The following is a 27,182-nucleotide window of genomic DNA, read 5'->3' on the forward strand; positions in this document are numbered from 1 at the left end:
TTGGAAAAAAAGATCATTTATGTTTGATAGAGCAAAGGAAGGCCGCAAAATGAATTGTCTTCTTGTGGGCTATGTTTCAGAACGGCCGGTTTGTGGGCGATGCTGACCTTGAGCGACAGAAATTTTCAGATCTGAAACTCAACGGACCCCAGGTAATTCTTTGGCCTCAAGGTCTGGGTTGCATCATGTATATCTTCATACTTCCCCAGCCTATAAGAGCATATGGGTGTCTTATAAAGTGCCTCGCACATTGTAAGCACCCATTAATTAGTTTCTTCTATTTAGGAAAATAAAAGAGTGGAGCTTTAAAGAATATATGTAGTTTTTATTTTGGAATGGATTTTAATGACCATTGATCCAGTATTTGATCTCTCAATTACTGTGTTCCCTTTCCAGAATGGGTGTGCATCTACTTTGTAGAAAATCCTACCTAAGCTCTGGCTGGTCTTGATCCTTAGGCAGTACCTGAAGGGTAACACAGAGCTAGCCAGAAGATGGCTCGTATTGAGATTTCCTGGTTCATCTTAAAAGTTCTTTTTTGGGTGAATTTTTCTGAAGGACCATTCAGATGTAGATGTAGCGGCACTTAACACAGTTCATATTCACTTAAATGGCCAGAAATGGGAAGTTAAATCTGCTGTCTCTGTCATTTGGTTGTTGATATGGCTGTAGTTAACTCAGTTCATATTTGTTAGAACTGGGAGATTATATCTCCTGCCTTTCTGTACAAGTTCAAAAGATGAGGACAGCCACCCCTCTAAAATCCTAGGGCTTATAGAAGACGCATGAGGAGGTACTGTCTTTAGGGAGACAGTGCTTCTCATTGGGATGGATTGTTACTATATATGGCTTGATAGTAACTCTTTTCCATATAGGATCACAGTCACCTTCTCTATAGCACCATCCCCAGGATGCAGGAGCCAGGGCAGATTGTGGAGACGTACACGGAGGAAGACCCTGAGGGAGCCATGTCTGTTGTCTCTGTGGAGACCTCAGATGATGGAACCACTCGCCGCACAGAGACCACAGTAAGCTAAGATTTGTATAAGGGTCAGAGATGATGGAGGAGGTCTTCCTATAGTTTCTATTAGGGGAGGGGTTGAACACTTAAGGTGGATGAAGGGCCACTGATCTGTAGTGAAAGCATCTTAGAGTGGTCTAGAATTTAAGCTTATATTCTATACTTCATTAATTTTTTTCTTTTAAATCTTTACCTTGAGGACATTTTCATTGATTTTTTTTTTTTTTTTAGAGGGGATTGGGGGCAGGAGGGCGGGTAGATGAATAGAGGGGGGCTGGGAGAGAAAGAAACATAGATGGTGTGTCCTGACTGGGAATTGAACCTGTGACCTCTTGGTGTATGGGACGGCGCTCTTACCAACTGAGCTACACTGTTCAGGGCTTCATTAATTTTCCTTTTCTCTTTCCTTACTGAAGGTCAAAAAAGTAGTGAAGACTGTGACAACACGGACAGTACAGCCAGTCCCTATGGGACCAGATGGGCTGCCTGTGGATGCCTCATCTGTTTCTAACAACTATATCCAGACTCTGGGTCGTGACTTCCGTAAGAATGGCAATGGGGGACCTGGTCCCTACGTGGGGCAAGCAGGCACTGCTACCCTTCCCAGGAACTTCCACTACCCTCCTGATGGATATAGCCGCCACTATGAAGATGGTTATCCAAGTAGCAGTGACAACTATGGCAGTCTATCCCGGGTGACTCGCATTGAGGAACGGTATAGGCCCAGCATGGAAGGTTACCGGGCACCTAGTAGACAGGATGTCTATGGGCCCCAGCCCCAGGTTCGGGTAGGTGGGAGCAGCGTGGATTTGCATCGCTTTCATCCAGAGCCTTATGGTCTAGAGGATGACCAGCGTAGCATGGGCTACGATGACCTGGATTACGGCATGATGTCCGATTATGGCACAGCCCGTCGGACTGGGACACCCTCTGACCCTCGCCGACGCCTCAGGTAGGCAAGAAAAGGGGAAGGGAAAGGGTCTTTCCAAGATATTGAAAAGGTATAGCTCCTCCCTTTCCTTCTAAGTGCTTTTTGGGATTAAAGATACTTAGGGCCTCCTCTCCTTTGGTTTTTTGTGTGGAAGTCCACCCTCTTCTTCCCTTTTCTGATATTACTAATTATCGACTTGCTTTTTTGTCTAATTTTTTAATTGTAAAAGTCATATATTTTAATGATAGAAAATGACTTGTGATGGTTATTGGTCTGTGTCCTAAACAGTGGCTTTTGCCTCTTGCCAAAGTTTCTGTTATTTCTGCCTAACATTTGACCCTCTTTGATGATAGGGAGCACCACAAAGGAGCCTGGTGCTCCTTTGGAATATTCGTTTCTGTGAATTTCTTCAGCTTTTGGTTTTATATTAACAGAGTTAAGGATTTTAGGCTTTCAGGGTCAGAATAGACAGATACAAGAACCCTCCCTGTCTTGGTTTTAATCTCAAGTTAAAAACATATCTTGATCTTGCAAAAGCCCTGACACTTTGCACTTAGGTTCTTATATTTGCTTATAAAGTGAAGCCAGGGGTGGCACCTGTAGAGGGTGGTACATTATTGACAGGAAGTAGCTGTCTCTTCTGACTTTCCTACTCATCCCTGGGGATTCTTTGGTGATCTAAAAAGGAAGTGATTGGTGTTTGGACTGGTTGGTAGATGGTTTGCCTTGAGTGAATGAATGAGAATGGGGGTTGACAGACCTTTTCTGTAAAGAACTATTTTAGTCTTTGCAGGTCATATATAATTTTTGTTGTGTATTGTTATCGTAGTGGTGTTCTTTTTAAAAATATAAAAACTGTTTGTAGTTCTGGGACTGTAGGAAAACAGGTTTGGCCAATGGACCACCAGCCCTGCCTTTTTAAAAAAAATTGATTTCAGAGAGAGGAAGGGAGAGAGAGAGAGAAACATCAGTGATGAGAGAGAATCATCAATCGACTGTCTCCTGCATGCTCCCCTACTGGGGATCGATCCCGCAACCCAGGCATGTACCCTGACCTGGAATCGAACCGTGACCTCCAGGTTCATGGGTTGGCGCTCAACCACTGAGGCACACCATCCGGGCCCTGCTTTAGAATAAATCAGAGACAGTGTTTTCTAGTTAAAGAGAATAGAAGTAAGGGAGAAGATTTATGGATATCTTGATGGTAAGTATAGCCTAGCAGCTTTTGCTGAATTTCTGTATGAGGTCATGACCTTCTAAAAAATGCCTTGGTGCTCCCTTTCCTCATTAGGTAGCTTTGGTTAACAGTGAACTGGGTTGGGCCCAGGGGTATAGGCCCCATTATCTAAGCCTGAGTCACTTGCCTTTCAGGTAACTTGGACATCTAATCCAACTCCCATGTGACTCACCTTTTATTCTTGGGTGTGGGGGTTGGGTGGGGGTTGGGGTGGGGCAGCAGACCTCAGCTGGTACAACTCAACTTGGAGCAATGGTCAATAACAGCTATCACCTAAGGAGTCTGCCCAGGGTGTTGGCTCCTGCTTACTGACTAGTCTGCCTTTTCTGACTTCCTCATTAGTAGAGTGATTGGGCCTAGGTGGGTGTGGGTGGCCAGGTCATTCTCTGCTGTCCCTTGCTGTGGCAGTTGACATAGAGAAGGTTTTTTGGCCTGGTTCTTGGGTTTGTTCCAGGGTAGCACTGGACTTGGAAACCTGCTTGACCAGAAAGAACATTTGCAGCTTCCTGTTCCGGTCCTAGGAGGGTAATTCAAGGTCAAACAAAAACAGTAAGGCATAATGATTAGTGGAAAAAGCAATGAACCAGAAGATTGTAGTTCTAGTTGTGCCTTTGCCGCGGGCTCTGTAGCCTTGAGCAAGTAATTTAATCTTCCTGGGCACAGCCTTGTTATTGGTAAAACAAAGGAAAGAATGTCATGATCCATCAGTTATAAAGAAGGACCTAAATCTTGAATGACCCAAATCTTAGTTATTGTAATTGCTTATATTAAAATAATAATAAAAGTTAAACATGCTCAGTCCAAAATGAGAAGAACCCAGAAAAGCACACCATCCCCTAATAAAGAACTACTGTTCACACTTTGATGCATTTTCCCTTTGAGTTCTTTTTCTGTGTATGTAAATGGACCTGATTGTATTTTCCCCTACTAAAATAAAACCTTACTAACGTACTATTTAGTAGCCTACTTTTAAAATTTAGCTATATAACCTGTTCATTTTATTTCAGTGATTTTAAAAACCAGTGATTTTTGCTAAATGCTTTGTTCATCTAAATCACTGTTGAGTGGTTGATGTTGACAGCTGTGAGGCAGGCCCTCTGCTTAGGCTAACCTTGAGGGTTTGGTGACAGTGGGAGTGGTTTTGTGGAACAAACAACGGTTTTATTTGGAGAGCTCCACACAAAAGATTCTCCTCTCTCCTGTGGGAGTCACAGAGTGAGATGAGCTCACAGTTAATGGGGTCTGTTCTTTCCTGGTGGTTATGAATAAATGATAGTGTGACAGACTCACCCTCTAGTGGTTGTTGGTAGTACTGAACTAGGAATAATAATCTCTTTACCTTCAATTGCTTTGTCTGTGTTCCTTTTCTTAGTGACTGGCTGGGTATCTAAAACGTGACAGTGATGAGTAGTCTCTATTTTGACAGAATTGGAGGTATTGTCTTTAGAATTTGGAGGCTGGAAGTCATATCTCCAACACATTTGTTGAATAGCAGAGATGACCTTGGGATGGACTGTGAAAATTAATGTTCAAACTTATACCTCATTAGTACTATAGCTAGGTGCTCATGACATAGGAAGCCCTGTACTGTTTTTCTCTATCACCTACCTCCTTTTTTATAATTTCCAAAAGAGGGTAGGGAGAGGCTTAAATATGAAGTGTGTTTAAGGGTCTTATCCCACCAGCTGTTTCCTGTGTGTAAATACCTCATTTCCTGTTTAGCTACGGCTTATAAGAACTGTTCTCATTGTTTGCTGACCTCTCTGTGGTGTTGAGTCAGTTGCTTTGGTGAACTCTGCTGTCTGAAGGTTCATTTCAATCTCTATCCAGAGAAGTTAATAGCTGTCAGGTATCATTAACTGCTAAGCAGGATTTGGTTCTTTTTTATTGCAATTAACATCTCTGAATGCTTGTTACTCTTCTCCAAGCTAGTAAACTTCACAGGAAAAATGATAGTTTTAATCTAGTTGGAGATGGCTTTAAAATTGTTACTTTATCTTATTAAGAAAAATTGATCAGTATATTATTTATGCAAAGCAGAGATCTAGGATCTAGTGTACTGGACCTGGGATAACTCCTATGGTGAGGATGAGGGGATAATGGGAACTGTCCAGGAAACCAGCTTGATAGATTCCTTTTCCCTCTTGGTTCTTCCAACACTGCAGGAGCTATGAAGACATGATTGGTGAGGAGGTACCATCAGACCAGTACTATTGGGCTCCTTTGGCCCAGCATGAACGGGGAAGTTTAGCAAGCTTGGATAGCCTCCGCAAGGGAGGGCCCCCACCCCCCAATTGGAGACAGCCAGAGCTGCCGGAGGTGATAGCTATGCTAGGATTCCGCTTGGATGCCGTCAAGTCCAATGCCGCTGCATACCTGCAACATTTGTGCTATCGCAATGACAAGGTGAAGACTGACGTCCGGAAGCTTAAGGGCATCCCAGTACTGGTGGGATTGTTAGACCACCCCAAAAAGGAAGTGCACCTTGGAGCCTGTGGGGCTCTCAAGAATATCTCTTTTGGTCGGGACCAGGATAACAAGATTGCCATAAAAAACTGTGATGGTGTTCCTGCCCTTGTGCGATTGCTCCGAAAGGCTCGTGATGTGGACCTCACTGAAGTCATTACTGGTAAGCTGTGAGCCTAAGGGAAATTGCTAAAGTGTTAGGGTCACTGTTACTTTGGAGATGTTGAGAGCTAGAGGGATTTCTAGTCCTTTTACTTTTGATTAAAGTTGTGAACTGGTGGCCATAGGGTCAAATTCATCTCACAGGTTTGTTTGAGTCATGCAGGGTTTTCAAATTTTAAAGAATTTGTTGCTAATGTTTAAAATTCAGAAGATTTCACTTAAGATTCCCAGATTCTTGGCTTCTATTAAAAATGTGCAAGAACTGGTATCATTGGATCTGTTTTGCTACTTGACAGTAGTTGGTCTTGAGCTGATTGAGGCATGTGCTCTCCAGTTTGCAGTAATTCCCAGCACATTCTGTTGTTCTGACCAACTACTGCCATAAGTTGTCACACAAATATTGAAGCTGAGTGTCATTACTATTTGTCCATGTTCTTACAATTTCTTTTTAAATACCTGCTTTTCCTGACTCACCTGCCGCCATGTGTAGACATTTGAGCTTGTCCTTTCTTTAGAAGTGTGGTTTTTCAGATTATGGGTTGTAATTTGTTAGTGTGTATTGAACATAATTTTGTGGATCACAATCAGCATTCCAAGAGAAAGGAAGGAAGGAAAGAAGAAAAGAAATTGCAGTAATGATTGATTTTCAGTTGGGGGAAATCTTGCATTCTAGAAGATATTTGTAATGTCTGAAGACATTTTTGGCTGTCATAACTGGTGGTGGGATGGAGGTGGGAAGAGCTAATGAGTAATGGCTATAGATACTGCTAAATATTTAACAAGGGACAGGACAGCTCCCCAGAACAAAGAATTATCTGGTCCCCAAATTCAATGGTACAGCGGTTGAGAAACTCTGGAGTTGATAGCTCAGAGAGCATTGCTTATAACACATATTGTTTTTTAAAACTGTTTCATGATATGTGTGTTTGTATTGAGCCATAATGTAAAATATATTTCTTACTGTGGGTCACAAACAAAAGCCTGAATATCATTCATTACAAGGTATTTAGTCATTGGGGAAGACTGAGAAATGATGGAATAGGGGATTCTCCTTGGCATTCTTCACACATGTTTTGGGTGCTGAAGAGCTGTCTGACGAGTTGTCTCTGCCAGGAACCCTATGGAATCTTTCATCCCATGACTCAATCAAGATGGAGATTGTGGATCATGCTCTGCATGCCTTGACAGATGAAGTGATCATTCCGCATTCTGGCTGGGAGCGGGAACCTAACGAAGATTGTAAGCCACGCCATATTGAGTGGGAGTCTGTGCTCACCAACACAGCTGGCTGCCTTAGGTAACACAGGGCTTTGAGAGTATGAAGACTGAATTTTTGAAGACTAATTTAAATTTCTTTAAAAAGAAAGTTTAAATTCTTTAGCCTGTCATTCATTCTCCATTCTATCTATATTGCAGGCTTTGACTCCAACCTTTCTACCGTTGTCACTTCCTTGTGTACCACATATGCCCATGATGTTGGTTTACTTGCTGTTCCATACATATCTTCCTCACTTCTGTGTCTCTTTGACTTTGTTCATTTAATTTGGTAAACATCTGTTCAGTACCTGCCACATGTAAGGCACTTGTCTAGTCCTGGGTTTGTGTCCCTGCTCTCAATATCTCTATTTCAGGTCAGGCTGTGATCAACACAACGAAAAGAATATGAAGTCCTAGAAGGGTGGGGGTGGGGTGAGGAAGATCTGTTTTTTTCCTGTCTGTAATGCCCTTCTCTCCTTATTTATCTTTCGAGGCTAAACTCAACCTTTATTTCTTGAAGGTTTTCCCGATTTCTTCTTACATCCTGTAATTGGTACAATACGTTCTTTCTCTCTTTGGGATATACTCCTATGTGCTCTGCCTCATTCTTCACTTGTAGAATGAAAGCTACAAGAAGTATCTTTCTATTTCATCTTAAATTATTGTGTGGTTGGTATACTTTATTCACACCCCCCCCCCCCAATCTGGTTATAAATGTCTCTGAAGCAGGGACTGTCTTATTCAACTTTCAGTTGCAGTGCCTTGCTTATTATGGGTATTCACTATTTGTTGCAGTGAATAAAAAAGGTAGTGAAGTGAGGAGGCTTGCAGATGTTGAAGGATCTTAAGGGGAGGATTTCTGTATTCAAGTCATCTCGACGCCTCTCCTTTTCCCCTTAGGAATGTCAGCTCAGAGAGGAGTGAAGCTCGCCGGAAACTTCGGGAATGTGATGGTTTAGTGGATGCCCTCATTTTCATTGTTCAGGCTGAGATTGGGCAGAAGGATTCGGACAGCAAGGTAAGTTAATGGCTGAGTGAATTCCACTTACAACAACCATGAGGTACCTGAAATGCATGCAGACCTATTATCCCAGACTTTTAAATAACATTAGATATGTAAACCAGCCCCTACTCCCTAAAATGGGTATTCACCTTAGAAGAAAAATGTTTTCTTTAGAATTTTCTTCACCTCTATACCTTAAAGCTCTTTTGCCATACTTCCAAGGTTGTTCATTTTACTAAGTAGGAAAAAGTAAAAGCTTAAGGAAAAAAACCCTAGGTTTTGTGTCATCTACCAAATGGTGGCAACCTTCCGGTAACCTGGGGCTACAAGTATTTTGAGAAGCTTGGGGCACTTTGAGGCACTGTGAGAGATGATGGATTGGACTGTGCTTTTTGGATCAGTATTATAATATCAGAATTATGGAAACCTGTACTTGCTGGGAAATCCCTATAGGCATTCTTTTCTCTCATTGAGCCTTTTCTCTTATGTTCCCAAGCTTGTGGAGAACTGTGTTTGCCTTCTTCGGAACTTGTCGTATCAAGTTCATCGAGAGATCCCGCAGGCAGAGCGTTACCAAGAGGCACCTCCCAGTGTTTCCAACAATACTGGGCCACATGCTGCCAGTTGCTTTGGGGCCAAGAAAGGCAAAGGTGAGTTTTAGTTCCTCTTTCTTGCTCTTTAATGTAGGACTGGGAAAGAAAGGAATACTTTTAGTTTTAGGTGCAAAATACTTGCCGAGCAGTATAGGAGTCTGCCTAGTCAAGTATGTCCTTTTGCTGTGTTGCTGCTTTCCTTGTGTTGTGCGCTTCATTCAAGGTTGTGGTGGTGGTGATGGTGGCGGTGGCGGTGGTGGTGGTGGCAGTGGTGGTGGTATCAGTGATTGGGGCAGTGAAGGATGAGAACTCAACTAATCTGGGGCCTTCTCCCCATTCCTCCTTTGTGTTTCCTGTGTTTTTCTTTTCCTCTCTGCTTTTCTGCTTATTTGCTCATGATCCTGTTGACATCTTTCTCCTGCATTTTTCTTCCTTCATTTCTCTCCTCTGCTTTTCACCTTGGGTGACACACTGGAAGATGAGTGGTTCTCCAGAGGTGAGTGGAATCTTTAAAGGCGCTTATCTATTTCTAATTTGCATGTTTTGGTTTTAGCTTCCCTAGTATTTCCTTGCCTAACCCTTCCCTGTGGATGCATGTAGGAAAATTCAGTTGAGGAAGACCACTGAAACAACTTTAGCTCTTCTGAACTAATGGCCCATGGCATGCTATTTCTGGGCAGCAGTCCCAGTTACCAGAACTCAGGACAATAGCAACAACCATGGTTGTCCTTATCTTACCTCTCTGCACCTGTTTTCTGTCCTTGTTTCTGCACATCCCCCCGCTGGGACAAGCTGGGGGCCTGGATATTCCCCTCCCCCCACTCCTCAGTGCATCTCTGATTCAAAGATTTTGATTAAAGAATAAAGAATGCTACAGGTTGACTCTTTCCTTTCTTACACTTTTTACCTCTCCCCCCTTTTTTAATTTCCAAAGGGAAAAAACCCACAGAAGATCCAGCAAACGACACAGTGGATTTCCCTAAAAGAACTAGTCCCGCTCGAGGTAAGTTATCTTTTTTTTTTTTTCATTCTCCAGGGGTCTCAAACATAGTCCACAGGTAAATATTTGGTATCCGAACACTAGACTATACATCACTGTTCTGTCTTCTCTGATCTGTGGACTTGAAGTGATGGTGAAAGTATTGGGAAACTATAGTGTTATAGTAGTAACTTGGAAAGCACTGCTTGTTATGGCAGCCATCCACATTAGTGAGGGTAGGATAAGGTTCTGATGGAAGTCTAGACTTAGAAACTCGGGTACCCTAAGTAGCCACAGTAGTTCTTGGGACTTAAACTTTACCTCTTGATCATAGTTTGGATCTTTATATCCATCCACACAGTGAGTCCAAAATTCCCAACTCTCCATGGATATAAAAATTTTAGATGTTGTTAATCTGCGATAGGCCCTTTTACTTAGTCACAGTAAAGGTGGGCAGAATGACTTAGTTAAGTTAGAAATAATTCATTTGAGTTGAGGAATCATTAACCCTGAGTATACTGTCAATGAGCAAATGAATCCCCTGAGTACCCATGCCCTGACTGCCAAGCAAGGCCAAAGTAAACGGGGAGAGAAGAGGCAAGGAGGGAGGAGAGAAACGTTACATATGATGAGTTGATATCTGTTCTGCTCTTACCATGGACTAATTATTCTTAAGGAGGCATGGAATCAAATCCCTGAGTTTGCTGTTGGTGGGTGGAAGAGTGAGGGAGCCTAATGGTATAGGAGCATAAACCCATCAACCCGGAGTAAAGGCTGGACTTCAGCCAGCCACAGCCTGGTTCATAGGTACTGATTAGCACCCTCTGCTTTCTTATCCTTTCCTGCTTTCCTGTGTAGGCTATGAGCTTTTATTTCAGCCAGAGGTGGTTCGGATATACATCTCCCTCCTCAAGGAGAGCAAGACTCCTGCCATCCTAGAAGCCTCAGCTGGGGCTATCCAGAACTTGTGTGCTGGGCGCTGGACGGTGAGTACCTTTTAGAAAATGGGCTTGGAGGTGGGGGCACTTAGCTCACTAGTTTGCATCCATTTGTAATCTGTTCCACCTTCATGTGCTACTTCTAGTATGGTCGATACATCCGCTCTGCTCTGCGTCAAGAGAAGGCTCTTTCTGCCATCGCTGACCTCCTGACCAATGAACATGAGCGGGTAGTAAAAGCCGCATCTGGAGCTCTGAGAAATCTGGCCGTGGATGCTCGAAATAAAGAATTAATTGGTAAGGAGTAGGATGTTAACCATTACCTCAGCATCTAGTACAGTGCTGTAATCCAGCAGGTGCTAAATAATTTATTTATTGAGGTGACTGAGAGGGAGGATCCTAGCCCTTCATAGTTTGTGAATGCAAGGGTAGGAGAGGGTTATACAGTTGACCTTGAACAACATGGAGTGCTCACCCCCACACCGTCAGAGCCATATATATCTTTTGACTTTCAAAAAAAACTTAACTAGTAAATAGCCTATTTTTGACTGGAAGCCTTAGTGATAACATAAACAGTTGATTAACATGTTTTGTATGTTACATGTATTATAAACTAAATTTTCACAATAAAGTAAGCTAGAAAAAAGAAAATGTTATGAAGAAAATCATAAGGGCCCGTCTGGTGTGGCTCAGCGATTGAGCATTGGCCTATGATCCAGGAGATTGAGGTTCAGTTTCTGGTCGGGGTACATAACTGGGTTGTGGGCTCAATCCCCAGCATGGGGAATGCATAAGGCAGCTGATCAATGACTCTCTCATCATCGATGTTTGTATCTCTCTCTCCCTCTCCCATCCTCTCTCTGAAGTCAATAAAAATATATTTTAAAAAAAAAAAGAAAATCGTAAGAAAGAGAAAATACATTTATAGTATTCAAAAAAACCTGGGTGTAAGTGGATATGAGCAGTTCAAACCCCATGTTGCTCAGGGTCAACTGTAGTTTAATAGTTCTCAGAAAGACAAGAATCCTTACCTGAGGATATGTTTATTGATTTTAGAGAGAGGAAGGATGAAAGAGAGTCATCAATTGTTTGCCTCCTGTATGCACTGCGAACAGGGATTGAACCTGCAACCTTTTTTTTTTTTTTTTTAATATATCTTTATTGATTTCAGAGAGAGGAAGGGAGAGAGAGAGAGAGAGAAAGAGAGAGAGAGCAAGAGAGAAACATAAACATCAATGATGAGAGAGTCATCATTGATCCGCTGCCTCCTGCACGCCCCTGACTGGGGATCGAGCCTGCAACCCGGGCATGTGCCCTGACCAGGAATTGAACTACAATCTCCTGGATCCTAGGTCAACGAAACTCAACCACTGAGCCACGCCCAGCCGGGCAAACCTGCAATCTTTTGATATGCAAGGTGATACTCCTATCAACAGCCACCCGGCCAGGGCGACAGCTATTATTTTTTAAGCACTTACTTTGTTAGTAGGCCTTGTTAAGCACTTTTGTATGTTCTCATTTAATTGTCACCACTTTAAAAAGGTTCATTTTTTTATAGAATAAGGAAACTCAAGGTAAGGTAAATTAAGCAATTTGCTCAGAGTTAATATACCTTGTAAGTGGCAGAGCCCAGATTTTTAAAATAATTTATAATGACTCCATTCTCTTGAACTATTATAATATTAAATATACTGTTTTCATTAGAATATCTAAAGGGACTGTGTAGCATTTTTGATATAAGTATTCACATTATTTCAATGTGACTGAAAAAGGAAAGAATAAATAAAGGAATAGTAAGGACAATAAATTCATGGTTATTCCAGATCCTTTGCTCTTTTGATATGATAATCCTATAGGAGAATGAAGTGGATTCATAGGGAGAGGACCTGTACTTTATATGGTCAGTGCAGTTAAGAATAGTGTTAGGCTCCTCATAAGGTGATTCAAATGTTGTCCCAATACGTGTTCCTTTGTCTCACTGCTACAGGTAAACATGCTATTCCTAACTTGGTAAAGAATCTGCCAGGCGGGCAACAGAGCTCTTCCCAGAATTTCTCTGAGGACACTGTGGTCTCTATTTTGAACACCATCAACGAAGTTATTGCTGAGAACTTGGAGGCTGCCAAAAAGCTTCGAGAGACACAGGGTATTGAGAAGCTGGTGTTGATCAACAAATCAGGGTGAGCTTAACACTTAAAATTGCAAATGGAAGAATTTAAGTATAAAGGGGAGTTGCTAAGAAGGAGCTTTTCCTTTTTGTTTCTAAGGTTATTTTCCATTAATTACTTGTAAAATGTGAAGAGGTATTACTGTGTTCTGTCTTAATGGTGATTCATAAATTGATAACAGACTTTTTCATCAAACTTTTTTTTTAATATCTTTATTGATTTTAGATAAAGGAAGGGTGAGGGAGAGAGATAGAAACATCAGTGATGAAAGAGTCATTGATCGGCTGCCTCCTGCACTCCCTGTGCTGAGGATCAAGCCCACAACCCTGGCATGTGCCCCGCTCAGGAGTCGAACTGTGATCTCCTGGATCCTGGGTCGATGTTCAACCGCTGAGCCATGCCTGGCTAGGCTCCATCACACATTTTTGTGCATCACTTTTTGGGACAGAATACAGGAACTTGATCTTACCCATTTTGGCATTTATGTTCATACGTTACATTATGTTAGAGAGAACAGGTTCTCAGCTTCTTCCCTGGTCTTACATCCAAATTCCATGTGATGTTGCTTTCCTCAAAAGGAACCGCTCAGAAAAAGAAGTTCGAGCAGCAGCACTTGTATTACAGACAATCTGGGGATATAAGGAACTGCGGAAGCCACTGGAAAAAGAAGGATGGAAGAAATCAGACTTTCAGGTAGGATAACTCTTGGGCCTGAGACATTTACCTTTTTTTCTTGGTCTCAGGTAATGCTTCTGTGTTTGGTTTCTTCTCTCTCACTATCACATTAAGTCTACTTTTGACCTGAGTCTCTGGTAGTAAAGAAATCATTTGGTTTACTCCTCCCCCCAAGTGAATGGTACTGACAGTTCATTTGCTGCCAAAACAGCTCTGGTCTTCCTCTGTGTCACAGCGTACTGTACATATTGGTGGCAGTGAAGGGTTGGGGGCCTTTTTGACTTTCCCCAAATCTCCAGCAGCCCTGTGATGGACTTTGCCATTTTCTGAGAGTAGGTCTTCTTCTGATAGTAGGAGTATTTAGTACCTTTATAATTTTCTGTTCAGGAACACAACTAGAAGCCATTATATCCTAGTTTGTTTCACTATGTAGGTATTTACTTAACCCTTATTTACTTTTTATAAGAGTTGTATTTGGGATCTAAAGATCTGTGCCCATTAGGGAATAAGATATGGGTACATTCAGTATCTTACATTGTTGCATTTTATGTTTGCCTCCAGGTGAATCTAAATAATGCTTCTCGAAGCCAGAGCAGTCATTCATATGATGATAGCACTCTTCCTCTCATTGACCGGAACCAGAAATCAGGTACAATATCCAGGGGGCACACCCTCAGCTTTTATTCCTCCTCTGCTATTTCATGGGCTTACTATCTAAGAAATAGGACATATATTTATTTTTGAGTGAGTCAGCCTTTGGTAGAGGGTAGTAATACTTCACTTCAGGATTGTAACACAGAAGCTGGTAGGCCGGAGATTAGAAAATAAAATAGGCAATTAGCCTTGTCTTTGCCAGTAGATTTAAAATGACTGGGAAGTGAACTCTCTAGTTTTTCTATTTTCTCTGAGTTGTAATTGACATATGACATTATATAAATGTAAGGTGTGCAGCATGATTTGATATATGTATATATTGCAAAATGATTATTTTTTCTCTTATATTTTCATATAATACCAAGTAATACATGTTTACTGTTGTAAAATTAGACAATATAGACAACCAGAAAAACAACAAAATCATTCATTTCTATTACCCATAGATACCCTCTACTTTTTTGGGTTATATCTTTCCAACACTTTTGTCATGTGAGCAAATACATTTCCCCCCAAAGGTAAAATCATACATTTTGTTTTAAAAAAGTATTCTTTTTCACTTAAGTGTATATTGTAACCCTTATATTCTTTCTTTTTTTTTTTTTTTTTTAATATATCTTTATTGATTTCAGAGAGAGGAAAGGAGAGGGAGAGAGAGAAACATCAATGATGAGAGAGTCATTGATTGGCTGCCTCCTGCACGCCCCCGACTGAGGATTGAGCCCGCAACCCGGGCATGTGCCCTGACCGGAAATCGAACCCCGATTGCCTGGATCCTAGGTCGACGCTCAACTGCTGAGCCACGCCCGGCTGGGCAACCCTTATATTCTTAATGACACTTGGCTTTTGCCTCTATCAGAGTTCTTCAGATGTGGCTTGAGGATCCCCAAGTCTGTTGATGTTTGTGCTGATGGTGTAAAACCTGCAACGATGTTAACTGCTGGGGGCTGAACATGAACCAGGGCAATGACACCAAACCAATCTAGTCATTGCACTCTTCACTGCCATACACTCACAGTTAAAAAAGAGCCGGTTTCATTTAAGGATGTGGTTGATTGAGCTGAGAAAATAATTAATTTTATTGTTTCTATCTTTGAGTGCACATCTTTTTAATATCCTGTGCTGAGGAAATGGGAAGTACTCGTAAAGCACTCTGCTGCGTACCAAGCATGATGGTGTCTTGAGGAAAAGCACTTGTGTTACTAATTGGACTAACCACTCTTTGTGGAGCACCATTTTTACTTAAAAAATTGACTGACAGAGAATCTATGGTTATTCAGACTTAGGTATTTGGCAGACATTTTCTCAAAAATGAATGCAGTGAGTGTGTCACTTTGAGGGACAATAGTACTTACCTGAATTTTCAAGTGACAATTATAATTTTGTAAAACTCATATTTGCCACTGGTAACACCATAATACTTAAAAGACTTTCTAATAAAACCATTGGTGGTGATATTAATTAATGTGATTTTTCGATATTGTATAATGAAACTTGTTAACAGAAGATCTGCATCACTCTTTGAACCAGTATTTTCCAAGTGATCGGTATATGATGTTTTAAAGTAATGCATGGCCCGGCCGGGCGTCACTCAGCGGTTGAGCCTTGACCTAGGATCCAGGTGATTGGGGTTCGATTCCCGGTCAGGGCACATGCCTGGGTTGTGGACTCGATCCCCAGTCGGGGGTGTGCAGGAGGCAGCTGATCAATGACTCATCATTGATGTTTCTATCTCTCTCTCTCCCTCTCCTTTCCCCTCTCTGTAATCAATAAAGATATATTTAAAAAATAAATAAAAATAAAGTAATGCATGGATAATTGATCCATTCAAAGTGCAAGATGGATTTTGATTTAACAGATTACAAAGAGATCATTAGTTTGGAATCAGACACCACATTTCTGTTAACCTTAAGGAAACTCTACTTGTTGGTCATGAGTATACTATCGAAGAATATAAAAAATTATCTGAAAAGACCATTTTCCTCCCCTTTCCAAATACTTATCTGTGTGAGGCTGGATTTTCTTCATATACTTCAACCAAAATAACATCACAGTAGATGAATGCAGGAGCAGATAAGAGAATTAAGCCAAACTTTAAAGATATGTGCAAAAATGTAAAACAGTTCTTTAAAAAATTATGTTAACATGGAATAAGTTTAATGTTACTTTTAAGTGAAATAAATATTTAAAATTTCTCAATACAGTAGATATTAATACATATGACCACATCAGTGATAGTTCTTTGGATCCTCATAATTTTTGAGACTAAAGAGATCCTGAGACCAAATAATTTGAAAATTGCCAACTTAGAGTGAATGGTTTCTTCTATTAGGATTCTGTTGTGAAGGGATCTCTTTAAGTCCCATGGGAGCTTTGTCTGGTACATAGTGGGCGCTCAGTAAAAATTTGATGAGAGGAAAGGAGGATAGAGGGCAATTTTTATGATGAGTATAGATTTCAAAGAGTTTGGCTTTTGAGTTGGATAACTTTCTGTCTTCCTATAGATAAGAAACCTGATCGGGAAGAAATTCAGATGAGCAGTATGGGATCAAACTCAAGATCCTTAGGTGGGTGATTAATTCCTGCCTAAGGATATGGAGTAATACTTCACTGGGATGAGGAGAACTGTCTGGCTCTATAGTGTTTTCTGGCACCCTCACCACTTACCATTCTGGAAGAGCCTTGGCTGGACATTTCCATTTGGAAAGATGACTTGATCCATCTACTTCTACATTCCCACTTGCTCAGAGGTTTTAAAAAAAACCTTCATATGCGTTCCCTATTACTACAGAACCAGCTCTGTGTCCCTAAACTGTTATTCATGGCCCTTCATAGTCTCACGCTGGCTCCTTCTCTCCATGGGCTCTGTTTCAGCCCACCTGGCCTAATTTGCCATTCTCTTTCTTCACTCTATAGTTTTTTTATTTTGCTCATGTAATACCTCTTACAAATGTCCTTCCCGTTTGGTTTTATAAATTTTTCTCATCTTCAAAGACAACTGAAGTGTCCTGTCTCTGTTTTTAGGTCCTTATTAACCATGGCAGCACAACTCACTCTCTGTTATTTCTTAATATGCAGATCTCTTCCCTTTAGCTGTATTAACATACAGGGTAGGGCTAAAGTAGGTTTACTGTTGTGAGTGTGCCAAACACAGTTTATTCTTGTATTATTTATTAATTATTGTATTTTTCATACAAACAGCTATAAACGTACTTTTGCCCACCCTGTATGTCATACTCTGCATATTTCATATATATTGTCTTCCCAATTAGATTCAAGTTCTCTCTAAATCAGTAGCCACCAGAACTTAATGCCTTTCCGGAGCATTTGGCAAAGTTCAGTTCCTAATAGAGGTATCTGATTCACACTTAATCTGCTTAGTATATATTATACACTGGAGGGGAATATCATGTTTCTGTGTGCTTTTTTTCTTTAGATAACAATTATTCTGCAATGAATGAGAGAGGGGACCACAATAGAACACTGGATCGATCCGGGGATCTAGGTGAAATGGAGCCATTGAAGGGAACACCCCTGATGGTAAAATCTCTATGAACTGTTATCCTTCTATGGCTGATTCTCTTTTGAAGCCTGTGTGTTTGTGAAATAGGAAAAAGTACCTGTGAAGGATGGCATCCTCTCTGGTAGGCGCTTTTGGGAAAAGGAGGAGTTTTGACTCCTGTTGGAATTTCTTGGGCCATTATGCTACAGTGGTCGGTCAAGATGGGGGAAGGAAGACTATAAACATGTTACTGACATGACTAACGCCGACTGACCTATTCTTGTACATCACTCTCTTCCTGTCCTGGCTGTATTTTCTCAAAATCTTGCCCTTCTCTTATTATTGTCCTGTTTGGTTTGAGTTTATAGATTAGGGCATTTTCCCTAGATCTGGCACATCCTCACAAAGTTCCTATTTCCTTACTCTCATACTAACAAATTGCATGTGTTCACAGCAGGACGAGAGACAGGAATCTCTGGAGGAAGAGTTGGATGTGTTGGTTTTGGATGAGGAGGGAGACCAAGTGTCTCCCCCCCCCATGGTATGTCCTCCAGCCACCCCCAAGATCATCGCTGAGGAAGGAGGCCCCTGTGTGCCAGCAGTTTGCTAATCATGCTGATCTGATCAGGCCAGAGGCACTAGTCTCAGCCATGTGGTGCTTGGGGTGCTATTCTGTGATTACCTCGTAAGAGGCTGGGACCAGCCGCTGGTGATCTGATTCTCCACTATGTGCTACTTTCCTCCCTCCAGATTTGTTCAACTGTCTTCTGGTCCTTATTCCAACCTTATAACATCTCTTTCTCTTTTTTCCTTACAGCAGAAGATTTAGCACCACGATCTCCGCTACATCTGCACATATAATATATGTACTTTTATTTTTTGGTGGTGAAATGGACTGATGATTTTCCCCTTTCTTCGCTGGACTATTGTGCCAACTGCCAGGCTGCCTCCTGCCCTTATAGCCCTAAGTGGCTGCCTTCTTTCCATTGACTCCTAACTTCTTCCAATGAAGTTTAATTGTTCCTGCTCCCCACTCCAGATTATCTCCAATTGCTCCCAAGAACCCTGACTCAGTTATATGCATATCTTGAGAAACTGCTGCAGATTAGCTCTTTCGCCAGCTCTCCCTGGAACTCTTGGCCTGTGTGGAGGGAGGGAGAGAGAATGGGAGTCTTCACAGTGGGAGTCTTCACTGGAAGCCATGGGAAGAATTGGAAACCACATGCTACATATACATTATACAGCAATCTGATAAACTGATGATTCTTAATCAAGATTTTTTTTCCTGGTGGGGAAGGGACTTTTTGTGTTTTTTTTTTTTTTGAGACCGGGAAGTGTGAACTCTTCCCTTACTCCTAATGACTATTTTTGAAGCAAAGAAGGCCGGCAACATTGGCACATACCATCTGGCAAGGGCCCTTGAGTAAGTGAAGATCTCCTAGAACTGAGATTAAGAAACCTGGCTTTCCTTATCTCCAGGGCAGGGACCATCAAGGACTTACAGACTCCATCTCTTCTGCAAGCCTCGTGCCAATGCTGGGGTGCTGCTGCCACTCCCCCTTACTGAGGCCGTCCTAACCCTCCCCTCCCATCCTGTGATAATGTCTGCTAACTTGGCTTTGCCATTTTCAGGAGGCTGTAGAAAGAGGAGAATGTGTCCAGGAAGACTTTTTGGGTGAGAAGGAGCAGAAAGATGTCTTCTGGGGAGGAGAAAGAAGCTCTAGGAGGAGCTAGTAGGAATGTACATGAATCAGTCTGAAACTGGCAGGAAGCTTCAAAGCTGGACTCCCCCTGCCCTTTCTCCTTTCCCACCCTACAGCCCTGTCCTTCCTGCCTGCTCCCTGGATTGGTTGGCTGACTAAAGGACTTGATGTACATACTTCTGCCCCCTTTACCCTAAAAGGTGGGGGTCGCCCCTGGCTTTGCCTCTTCTTTGTGCCTTTGGCCTGGGGTGCATCTCTTCCTTCCCTTCCATGTGCCTTTCTTTGCCTCTGCAGTCTCATTTCTCATGATTTTGCAAATTATATTTTGTTGATTTTTTACCCACTATTGGCCCTAAATAGCAGAAAGAAGAGGAGAGGTGACCTAGAGACCCTCAGATTCTCCAGTGGGAATTGGTGTAGCCTCTAATTTCAGCCATAGCAAGCTTTTGCTCAACAGTGTATAGTTGGGATTTTGCAAAAATTCTGTTCTGATGTCTCAAAATGAGGTTGGTGGGAGGAGTGAGTGGTATGCCTCTTACTCCTTAGGTGCCCAGAGTACCGTCATCTCTGAAGGGGTTGCAGGGAAGCCATGCCTGCCCCCATACCCAGGTACCTCCTCCTCTCACTTAATGTGTATTAGCTGGTTGGGCTTGAGGGATCAGCTGCTATGCTGTTGTTTTTAAACCCTTCCCCATACTTCCCTCTGACTCCCCTTAATCTAAAGCTCTGTTCAGTGCGAACTGGAAATCTTCACCTTTCTCTCCCCTCCCCTGTACCTGGAGGCCATGGGGTGAGAGAAAAGTGCAGGGCCCACTGGCCTTTCCCCTCCCCCCATGCATTGAAATCCCTTACTTACCCTTTCCGCCTTTCCATTTCTTCCCACTCCTTTTCTGGCAAAAAGGAGCCTTTTCCTCTCCGACCCTAAGAGCATAATGCACAGGGGAAACTGCCGCCGTCCAGACCTGGCCCATTCTGGGTTTCTCTTGTCCTCTGCTCTTTTGCTGGTGCTCTTTTTCTTGGTGGGGTGTGGGTACTAGAACAGCCATGGGCTTTTGGGGACCTTTAACTGCCTTTTTTTTCTCGTTAATAGAAACACTAAACATTCAATTCCAGAGAACCAAAAATCGCACCTTCCCACCGAACACTACTAAGGGGCATGTCTTCTGCTCCATACCTTTTCTGTTTTTCTCTCTCTTGTTAAGCTTTTAAAAACAAATGAGTTTTTTATATAAATAAAGTTTTTAAAGTGTGTATGTGGGGGTCCTGTGTCATTTCTTCAAACTATATCTCTTCCTTCCTTTCCATCTTGGTTGCTATTTTATGTATTGGTGTTATTTTTCTCTCCAGAGCACCAAGAGGGAGTTGTACCAGGATAGATTTATTTTGAGCTCAATCTCAACTTTATCAAGCAACATTCTTTTTAACTGTATATGAAACATTTTTCCTCTGAAGATTCTTAAAAATTAAATGTGACTAAGTCAAGCCCAAGAAGCTTATTGCTAACTTAGAGATAGAAACGTGAATATAAAGAATTAATGACTTCCTTACTCACTGGGATTCTTTTGCAACATTGGCAAAATGAACATTGGCAAAACAAACGTTGAATAAAGCCCATTGCAATACAAGGCCCTCTCGAATGTAGCATTATGGGTAGAAGATGGGAGCTACCACTCCAGTGCCCTCCTAATGATGAAAATGTAGAATTAAAAAGCTCATGTGTAGAAATATTAAAAACGGCCATACTGTTGCTTCTCCAGCTGTCTGCAACCCTTTAGTAGGAAGATAAGGGACAGGCCTGTGTGGCTTCCTTTGTGTTCTACCAAATATGTGGGTGGGTAGCAAATACTTGTTGGATTACCAGGGGTTGTCTTTACTGTAGAGATCAAGGATTAAGACCTATGGAGAGAGACTTATTTTTCTGGTGCCCATATTTTCTGTTCTATAATAAAGAGCCTCGAGAATTTATCTAAAATGTTTCTATATGCCCAGTCTTTAGATTAAATATATATATAGCTGCTGCTGCTGCTGATGTCTCAATTTTGTGGAATAGGTCTTGGGTATGAAAACTTGCTGAGGCTAGTGAGACCAGGAAATGTAATCATTTTAACTGATAGTATTTCAAGTTTGATACTTTAGTTTTAGGTTAGAAGGATGAAGCACAGAGCCAGATCTATAGAGTTCACTTTCCAAAGTGGTTTGGTAGCTCTACCTAAGACAGTTTTTTTAAAACCTGTATCAATACCTACTTCTGGTGAATGGAATAGACTTTATTGTATTCTTTATTATCCACTGGCATTGAGCTGTGTACAAACCTTACTCTCCCCTCTCCCTGGGTTGGCTCATTTGTTTTATCATTCATTCAACAAATATTTATTGAGCATCTTCTATATGCTAGGCATTGTGGATGTTAGATTTTAGAGAATGAAACAGAGTCCTCACATATATTGCAGTCCTATGTAGCTAAGACCTGTGATATTTTAAAAGCATTGCTCTGCCCTTACTTAAAATAAGGTGTTAAACAGAATGATAAGTTTCTTGACAATAATTTAGTAATGCGTTTGAAACCATTTGTTAACTCTTAACACCAATTCTAGGAATTTACCCTATGGATTTTGTAAAGAAACTTCAGGAACTTTGCCCATGTACACCCTGATCCTTAGAGCCTGAGTTGTTTTTCTGGAAGAGGTTACAGATTACCCTCAACCAGTCTTCTCCCTCAGTGAGGGTTTTTTTGTGAACATGTTTGTGAAATAGCTAGCTGTAATGAGTTTTGCTGTGAAATACTTTCTAACAGCTCAAAGCTGTGACCTCGCTTGTCCACGTGTTCTTTCTTGGCTGAACTAATGCACTTTGTTATGAACTGGAAACATTTCACGGGAGAACAAGGACCAGTCTCTCTCATTTTGTTATTTTTCACTTTGTCTTTATATCTGAAGTATAGGATAACAAAGGTGCATCTTGGTATTGGCATAAAGACCAGCTAGATACAGCCTCAGAGATCTGAGAAGTACACAAGAGTTACCAGATTTCCTGTGTTCCATTTCCAAAAATTTACCCAATGGATGGGACTCAAGATTCTGAAATCTTGATAGGTCACCTAGTTTATTCTAATGCCTGTGGTCAATTGCAACTTGAGACTGATCCACTGACTTGCTTGAGATTCCTGCCTCTAACTGGAATCCTGGGTGACTGGCTCCAACTCCACTGGCAGCAGTACTACTTTCATGGTGGATGTGGTGGTAACCGAGGGAGACTTCTAGAAGGAAGACCCAAAGGAATGAATTGGTTACTGTAGGATTTGAGATAATAGTGATAGGCTGATGTGTATCTTGTGGGTTGGAGAAACAACTTGCAAACCATTGCCATGTAGGTAATGCCCAGGCTGCTAAGAGGTCAAACTAGTTCTTGATATGGGGTGCTCCGTGGCATAGGCTCCCCGGCATAGAGATTCCCCTGGAGTTGCTGACTTTGTCTAACGTGTCACTTCTGGCTACAAAGGGTACCTTAACTAGAGAGCAAGTGGCCAAAGAGGTGTTTTGGAATCTTAAAAGTCACTTCTGAGGAACACCTATCTCAAGAAAGAAAGCATAAAAAAGGAAGGTGTTGCAGGAGCTAATTCCTTTTTCATATACTTAACGACCTCTTGACTTTCCTGCTGCCTGTCTCGCTGAAAGTATTAGTTTGGCAGATCCACGCAGAATTTAGGGGCAGACATGGGTGGAGAGGAAGGCTGGAGGAAGTGATGTAGGGAAGGCATCGGTGAAAGTAATTATTTTAGTCTGTCCACATTATTGTCGACATAAGAACATCCAAACCTGAGAAAATTTTTATAAAAATTTATTTGAACCAAACAGGATACATGTGGAAGCAAGATAATAGACTGAGAAAAATGCTTCCTAGAGTGACAGTTTGCAGTTTCTTTTGTGCATTTGGAATTAAGAAGGGAACCTAAGGAAGAATAAATGAAGGTAGGAGAAAGCAAAGGGGGGGATTCGGTCATGTGCTCCCTTGAGGGTGGTTGTACCTCCCGGGAGTCTGAAAAAGGATTCCTCTGGCATTTCAAAGGTGTGTTAACCCAGATACACAAGAACAATGGACAGGGCTTGCCTAAGGCAAAGAGAAACCTCTTACTAAAATTATAGGCCTGGGGCATGACTACCTACCATGACCTCCCCAGTTAAGAAATCACCATCAGATTGTGAGGTTGCTTTCTATAGAATCCCTTTCTCGTCCACAACATCCTGACTTAACGTGTTTCTCCTTTTATGTTGTATGAAGTGACCAGGGCCAGCTATCCACAAATGGATTAAGTCAAGAACTTTATACCTGTTTGTAGTAGGAGCCATAAGTATTGTAAGTACGTGGCAAGTAGCTTTTTTGGTTTCTAGCTGAGGAGAAAGTGCTATACTCCTTTCATATACGAGTCTGTTGGTGAAAAGGGCAGGTTCTTCTACTTTTTTGAGGGTACCGAAGGGGTTACTATCTTGCTGCCTTTCTGCTGATATCTCTAGGGTTAATGGACAAATAGTCTGAATGCCAGAAGACATTTGTACCTGAGGAAAAAAAATGGAATATCCATGGTAATAATGTGCCAAGCATGCACTCTACTCTTCACTCCAGTCCTCTCTTCACCTTTAAGGCAAAGTTAGCACTGATCTTTTGCAAACTTTGGACTCTAGGCCTTTTTACAACCCACTCTATTAGAATCAAGAGTGTGAGCAGTGTAGTATGCATAGTTGGAGCTCATTCAGGCTTCTGTTTTTGGCATTGTTGTAGAATGTCTTTTCAGCAGAAACAAGATGCTGGGTAAAATATATTTATAAAGAAACCTATGACCACATTGCTGAGTAAATATAAAAGAAAGGAATCCACAGATCTTCAAAATGAAGTGAAAACTGGACTCCTAGGAAGTAAGCAACGGCTAAAGCTAGCTTTTGCTAGTTTTTTGCCAAACTCGGCAGACTTTAAGCATCTACTTTAGTGACTACACGGAATGGGAACAGGAAATGAGGAATCTAGCAGGTGGTGACTCCAGGTAAAACTGGTATACCCTCAGTGTTGAGATGAACAAGAAATAAACTCTATAGAAGAGGGCAGCAAGGAACATACTTGTCTCAACCTTGGTGCTAGATGGAAGGAGTAATACAGTATCCTCTGAGGATTCATAACCACAAAATGGGCCCTCTGGGTTTTCAGTCCAAATGTATGCTGCCTGTGTGGTCCAAAATATCTTGCCTGGGAATTTAACGTGGTACTCTGTCTGTCATGCTGCCAGGTGATTTTAGAAGCAAATGCAACCCCTCTAAGGCCTCAAAACAATTCCCATAGATTAACTCCCAAGGCACGTGAGCAGCCCTGCTCAAAAATTATACAATGCACAAAGAAAGAAGGCATCATGGGGGGAAAAGGGGGCAGAGAGATAAGCTGATCCTTAGATATTTCAGATGTTGGCATTGTGACACAAACTATGAAGTAATACTTTGGTTGATGAACTACAAGTTTGAAAATAAGACGTCAACCCCCCCAGCAGATTTGGAAAAGAGCCTTTTTTTTTCAAATATATCTTTATTGATTTCAGAGAGAGGAAAGGAGAGGGGGAGAGAGGGAGAGAGAGAGAAACATCAATGATGAGAGAGTCATTGATCGGCTGCCTCCTGCACGCCCCCAACTGGGGACTGAGCCCGAAACCTGGGCATGCGCCCTGACCGGGAATCGAACCCCGATCACCTGGATACTAGGTCGACGCTCAACTGCTGAGCCACACCCGGCCGGGCGGAAAAGAGCCTTTTTGAATTAGAAATGAAAAATACAAAGTTGAAATTGAAGGCGTACTGGTGAATTGAGAGGCAGTTCTCAAAAAATCCAGAATGCAGCCCAGAGAAGGAGAAAGAGGAGAAGGAAGAATGGAAAATAGCGAAGAAGTTGAGTTGTGGACCTAGAAGACAACAGAGGAGATCTAATATGTATTATCCGGAGCTCCAGGAGGAGATAACAGAAAGGAAGAGGCTATATCTAAAGAGATAATGGCTGATAAATTTTTAGATTTGGTGAAAGGCAGCATAACCTCAGATTTAGAAATCCCAATGTATTCCAAGCAGGATAAAAAATGACTCATACTGGAAACATCAAGGTGAAATGCAGCTAGAGAGAAAAAACCTACCTGTGGAGAACAGTCCAGACGGGTGACTTCTCAGCATCAACGATGAGAGACAGAGAGCAGTGGAATGCTTACCTTTTATCCTGTTATGAATAAAAGAACTGTTATGGAAATTGACACTTAGTGAAACTTTTTGAAGGAAGAGAGCTAACAAAACATTTTCAGACAAGCAAAGTTTACCACTCACAAAGGATAATTCTACAGGATGTTCTTGAGGCAGAGGAAAATCATCTCAAACGGAAAGTCAGATGCAAGGAGTGCTGAACAAAGATACTGGTAAATGATGTTGGTGAAAGTAAGTATTAACTGTGAAAGACAGTACGTAATTTGTGAGAAGGGAATTAAAATACTGGAAAACAATAGGTAAGTTGTGGTTTTCATGTTTTTATATTCAGGAGGAAATTAAAAATATTGATTAACATAAGACTTTTGTGACACTAAAAATACATAACCACTAAAGAATAGAGTATTCCTGCCCTGGCCCGGTAGCCCGCTGGTTGGAGCATCATCCTGATGCGTCAGGGTTGCTGGTTAGATCCCCTGTGGGGCACATGCAAGAATCAACCAGTGAATGCATAAATGGGTGGAACAACAAATTGATGTTTTCCTCTCTCTCTACCTGCCTCTTCCTCCTGTCTAAAAAAAAAAAAAAATAGCATTCTGAATAAGTAGAAAAGGAAGAAGGTAAGAGGCAAGAGGAGTGTGAAGGGACTTAGAACTGGTGCTGCCTCTGATAGACCAGGCTGGGCTCCGAGGGCACCACTTGCAGGAGGTGACTAGCCTACTTCTATACCACAATACCGGGGCCTAGTATGTGGCAAATGAAGTAGATGTGTGCAGAAAAGGAGCAGTGAGTGAAGTGTAAGAAGGGGCAAAGAGCAGGTCTGAGACAGTTTCCTTTATAGCAAAGTTAAAATTTAAATGAAAATTGCTGCTGGTATGTGAGTTGGTCAATCTGACTTAAAGACATGTCAGGACAACATTCTTTCCATATCTTGCTGACCAAATTGCTGACTCGTTGAAGACAAAGTCACATTTGTCTGAGTGGCCTCACCATATCCTAACTGGGCTTGACCCAGAGAAGGGCTGGGCTAAGGATGAGGGCTGCCCTTTGACATGAGGAAGATGTATCTTTTTTTTTTTTAGAGACTAGAGGCTTTAGGGGAAAAGTCAAAGTGGAGCACTGGGCTGTTGGACCTTAAATCTGGGTCATGGTCATCTCTGGGCTCTAAGTGGGGCTTTCCCAAGGATTTTGATGCAGATTTTGGATTGTGGGTGAAATCACACCGTGATGCACATCTGCAGTCCACACTTGTCTTTTATGATCCACTGAAAGCATGTGCACCTGTGCTGCAAGCATGGGTTTTACATGGGACCAAGATGCACTATCTGATGTCTTATTCAAATGCCTATTGCTTTAATCCATTCTTTCTTTTCTCTTCGTTGGGGTTTCTACCTCAGAAACCTAGCTCATAGATTTTTGAGATGATTCTGAATAATAATATATATAAAAGAATTGAGCACTAGGTTCAGGCTCTGGAAGCAGAGTGACTGAGCTCAAGTTCTTGTTCTGCTATTTAGCTGTGAGGCCTTGGGCAAGTTTCTTAAGCTTTTGGTGCCATTCATCCCGTGTAACATGGGAATAATAATACCTACACTTTTCATTATGAAAATCAAGTGAGATAATGAATGTAATTGCCCTTAGAATAGCATCAGGCACATAGTAAGAATATTGT

General features: G+C 41.7%; 1 protein-coding gene across 12 annotated transcripts in view; it reads left to right on the forward strand.

The window, feature by feature from the left end:
• CTNND1 (catenin delta 1) overlaps positions 1 to 20,540 on the forward strand; it is a 43,774-nt gene extending 23,234 nt beyond the window's left edge. For 5 of the 12 annotated variants that reach the window (XM_081155277.1, XM_081155273.1, XM_081155279.1 and 2 more), the window contains 17 exons: positions 81 to 152; positions 876 to 1,028; positions 1,438 to 1,973; positions 5,355 to 5,818; positions 6,931 to 7,114; positions 7,975 to 8,092; positions 8,574 to 8,727; positions 9,149 to 9,166; positions 9,605 to 9,673; positions 10,508 to 10,635; positions 10,734 to 10,884; positions 12,575 to 12,767; positions 13,334 to 13,448; positions 13,992 to 14,079; positions 16,589 to 16,651; positions 17,521 to 17,624; positions 18,404 to 20,540. In XM_081155277.1, the coding sequence (XP_081011403.1) occupies positions 81 to 152; positions 876 to 1,028; positions 1,438 to 1,973; positions 5,355 to 5,818; positions 6,931 to 7,114; positions 7,975 to 8,092; positions 8,574 to 8,727; positions 9,149 to 9,166; positions 9,605 to 9,673; positions 10,508 to 10,635; positions 10,734 to 10,884; positions 12,575 to 12,767; positions 13,334 to 13,448; positions 13,992 to 14,079; positions 16,589 to 16,651; positions 17,521 to 17,624; positions 18,404 to 18,415 (2,622 nt within the window). In that variant the 3' untranslated portion in view covers positions 18,416 to 20,540. Of the gene's footprint in view, positions 1 to 80; positions 153 to 875; positions 1,043 to 1,437; positions 1,974 to 5,354; positions 5,819 to 6,930; positions 7,115 to 7,974; positions 8,093 to 8,573; positions 8,728 to 9,148; positions 9,167 to 9,604; positions 9,674 to 10,507; positions 10,636 to 10,733; positions 10,885 to 12,574; positions 12,768 to 13,333; positions 13,449 to 13,991; positions 14,080 to 16,588; positions 16,652 to 17,520; positions 17,625 to 18,403 lie in introns of those variants that run through there. The other 7 variants (XM_081155281.1, XM_081155283.1, XM_081155275.1 and 4 more) reach the window with 4 other exon arrangements.
• The last annotated feature ends 6,642 nt before the right edge of the window (positions 20,541 to 27,182 follow it).

This window comes from Miniopterus schreibersii (assembly GCF_964146895.1).
Source record: "Miniopterus schreibersii genome assembly, chromosome: 12".
Classification (NCBI taxonomy): domain Eukaryota; kingdom Metazoa; phylum Chordata; class Mammalia; order Chiroptera; family Miniopteridae; genus Miniopterus; species Miniopterus schreibersii.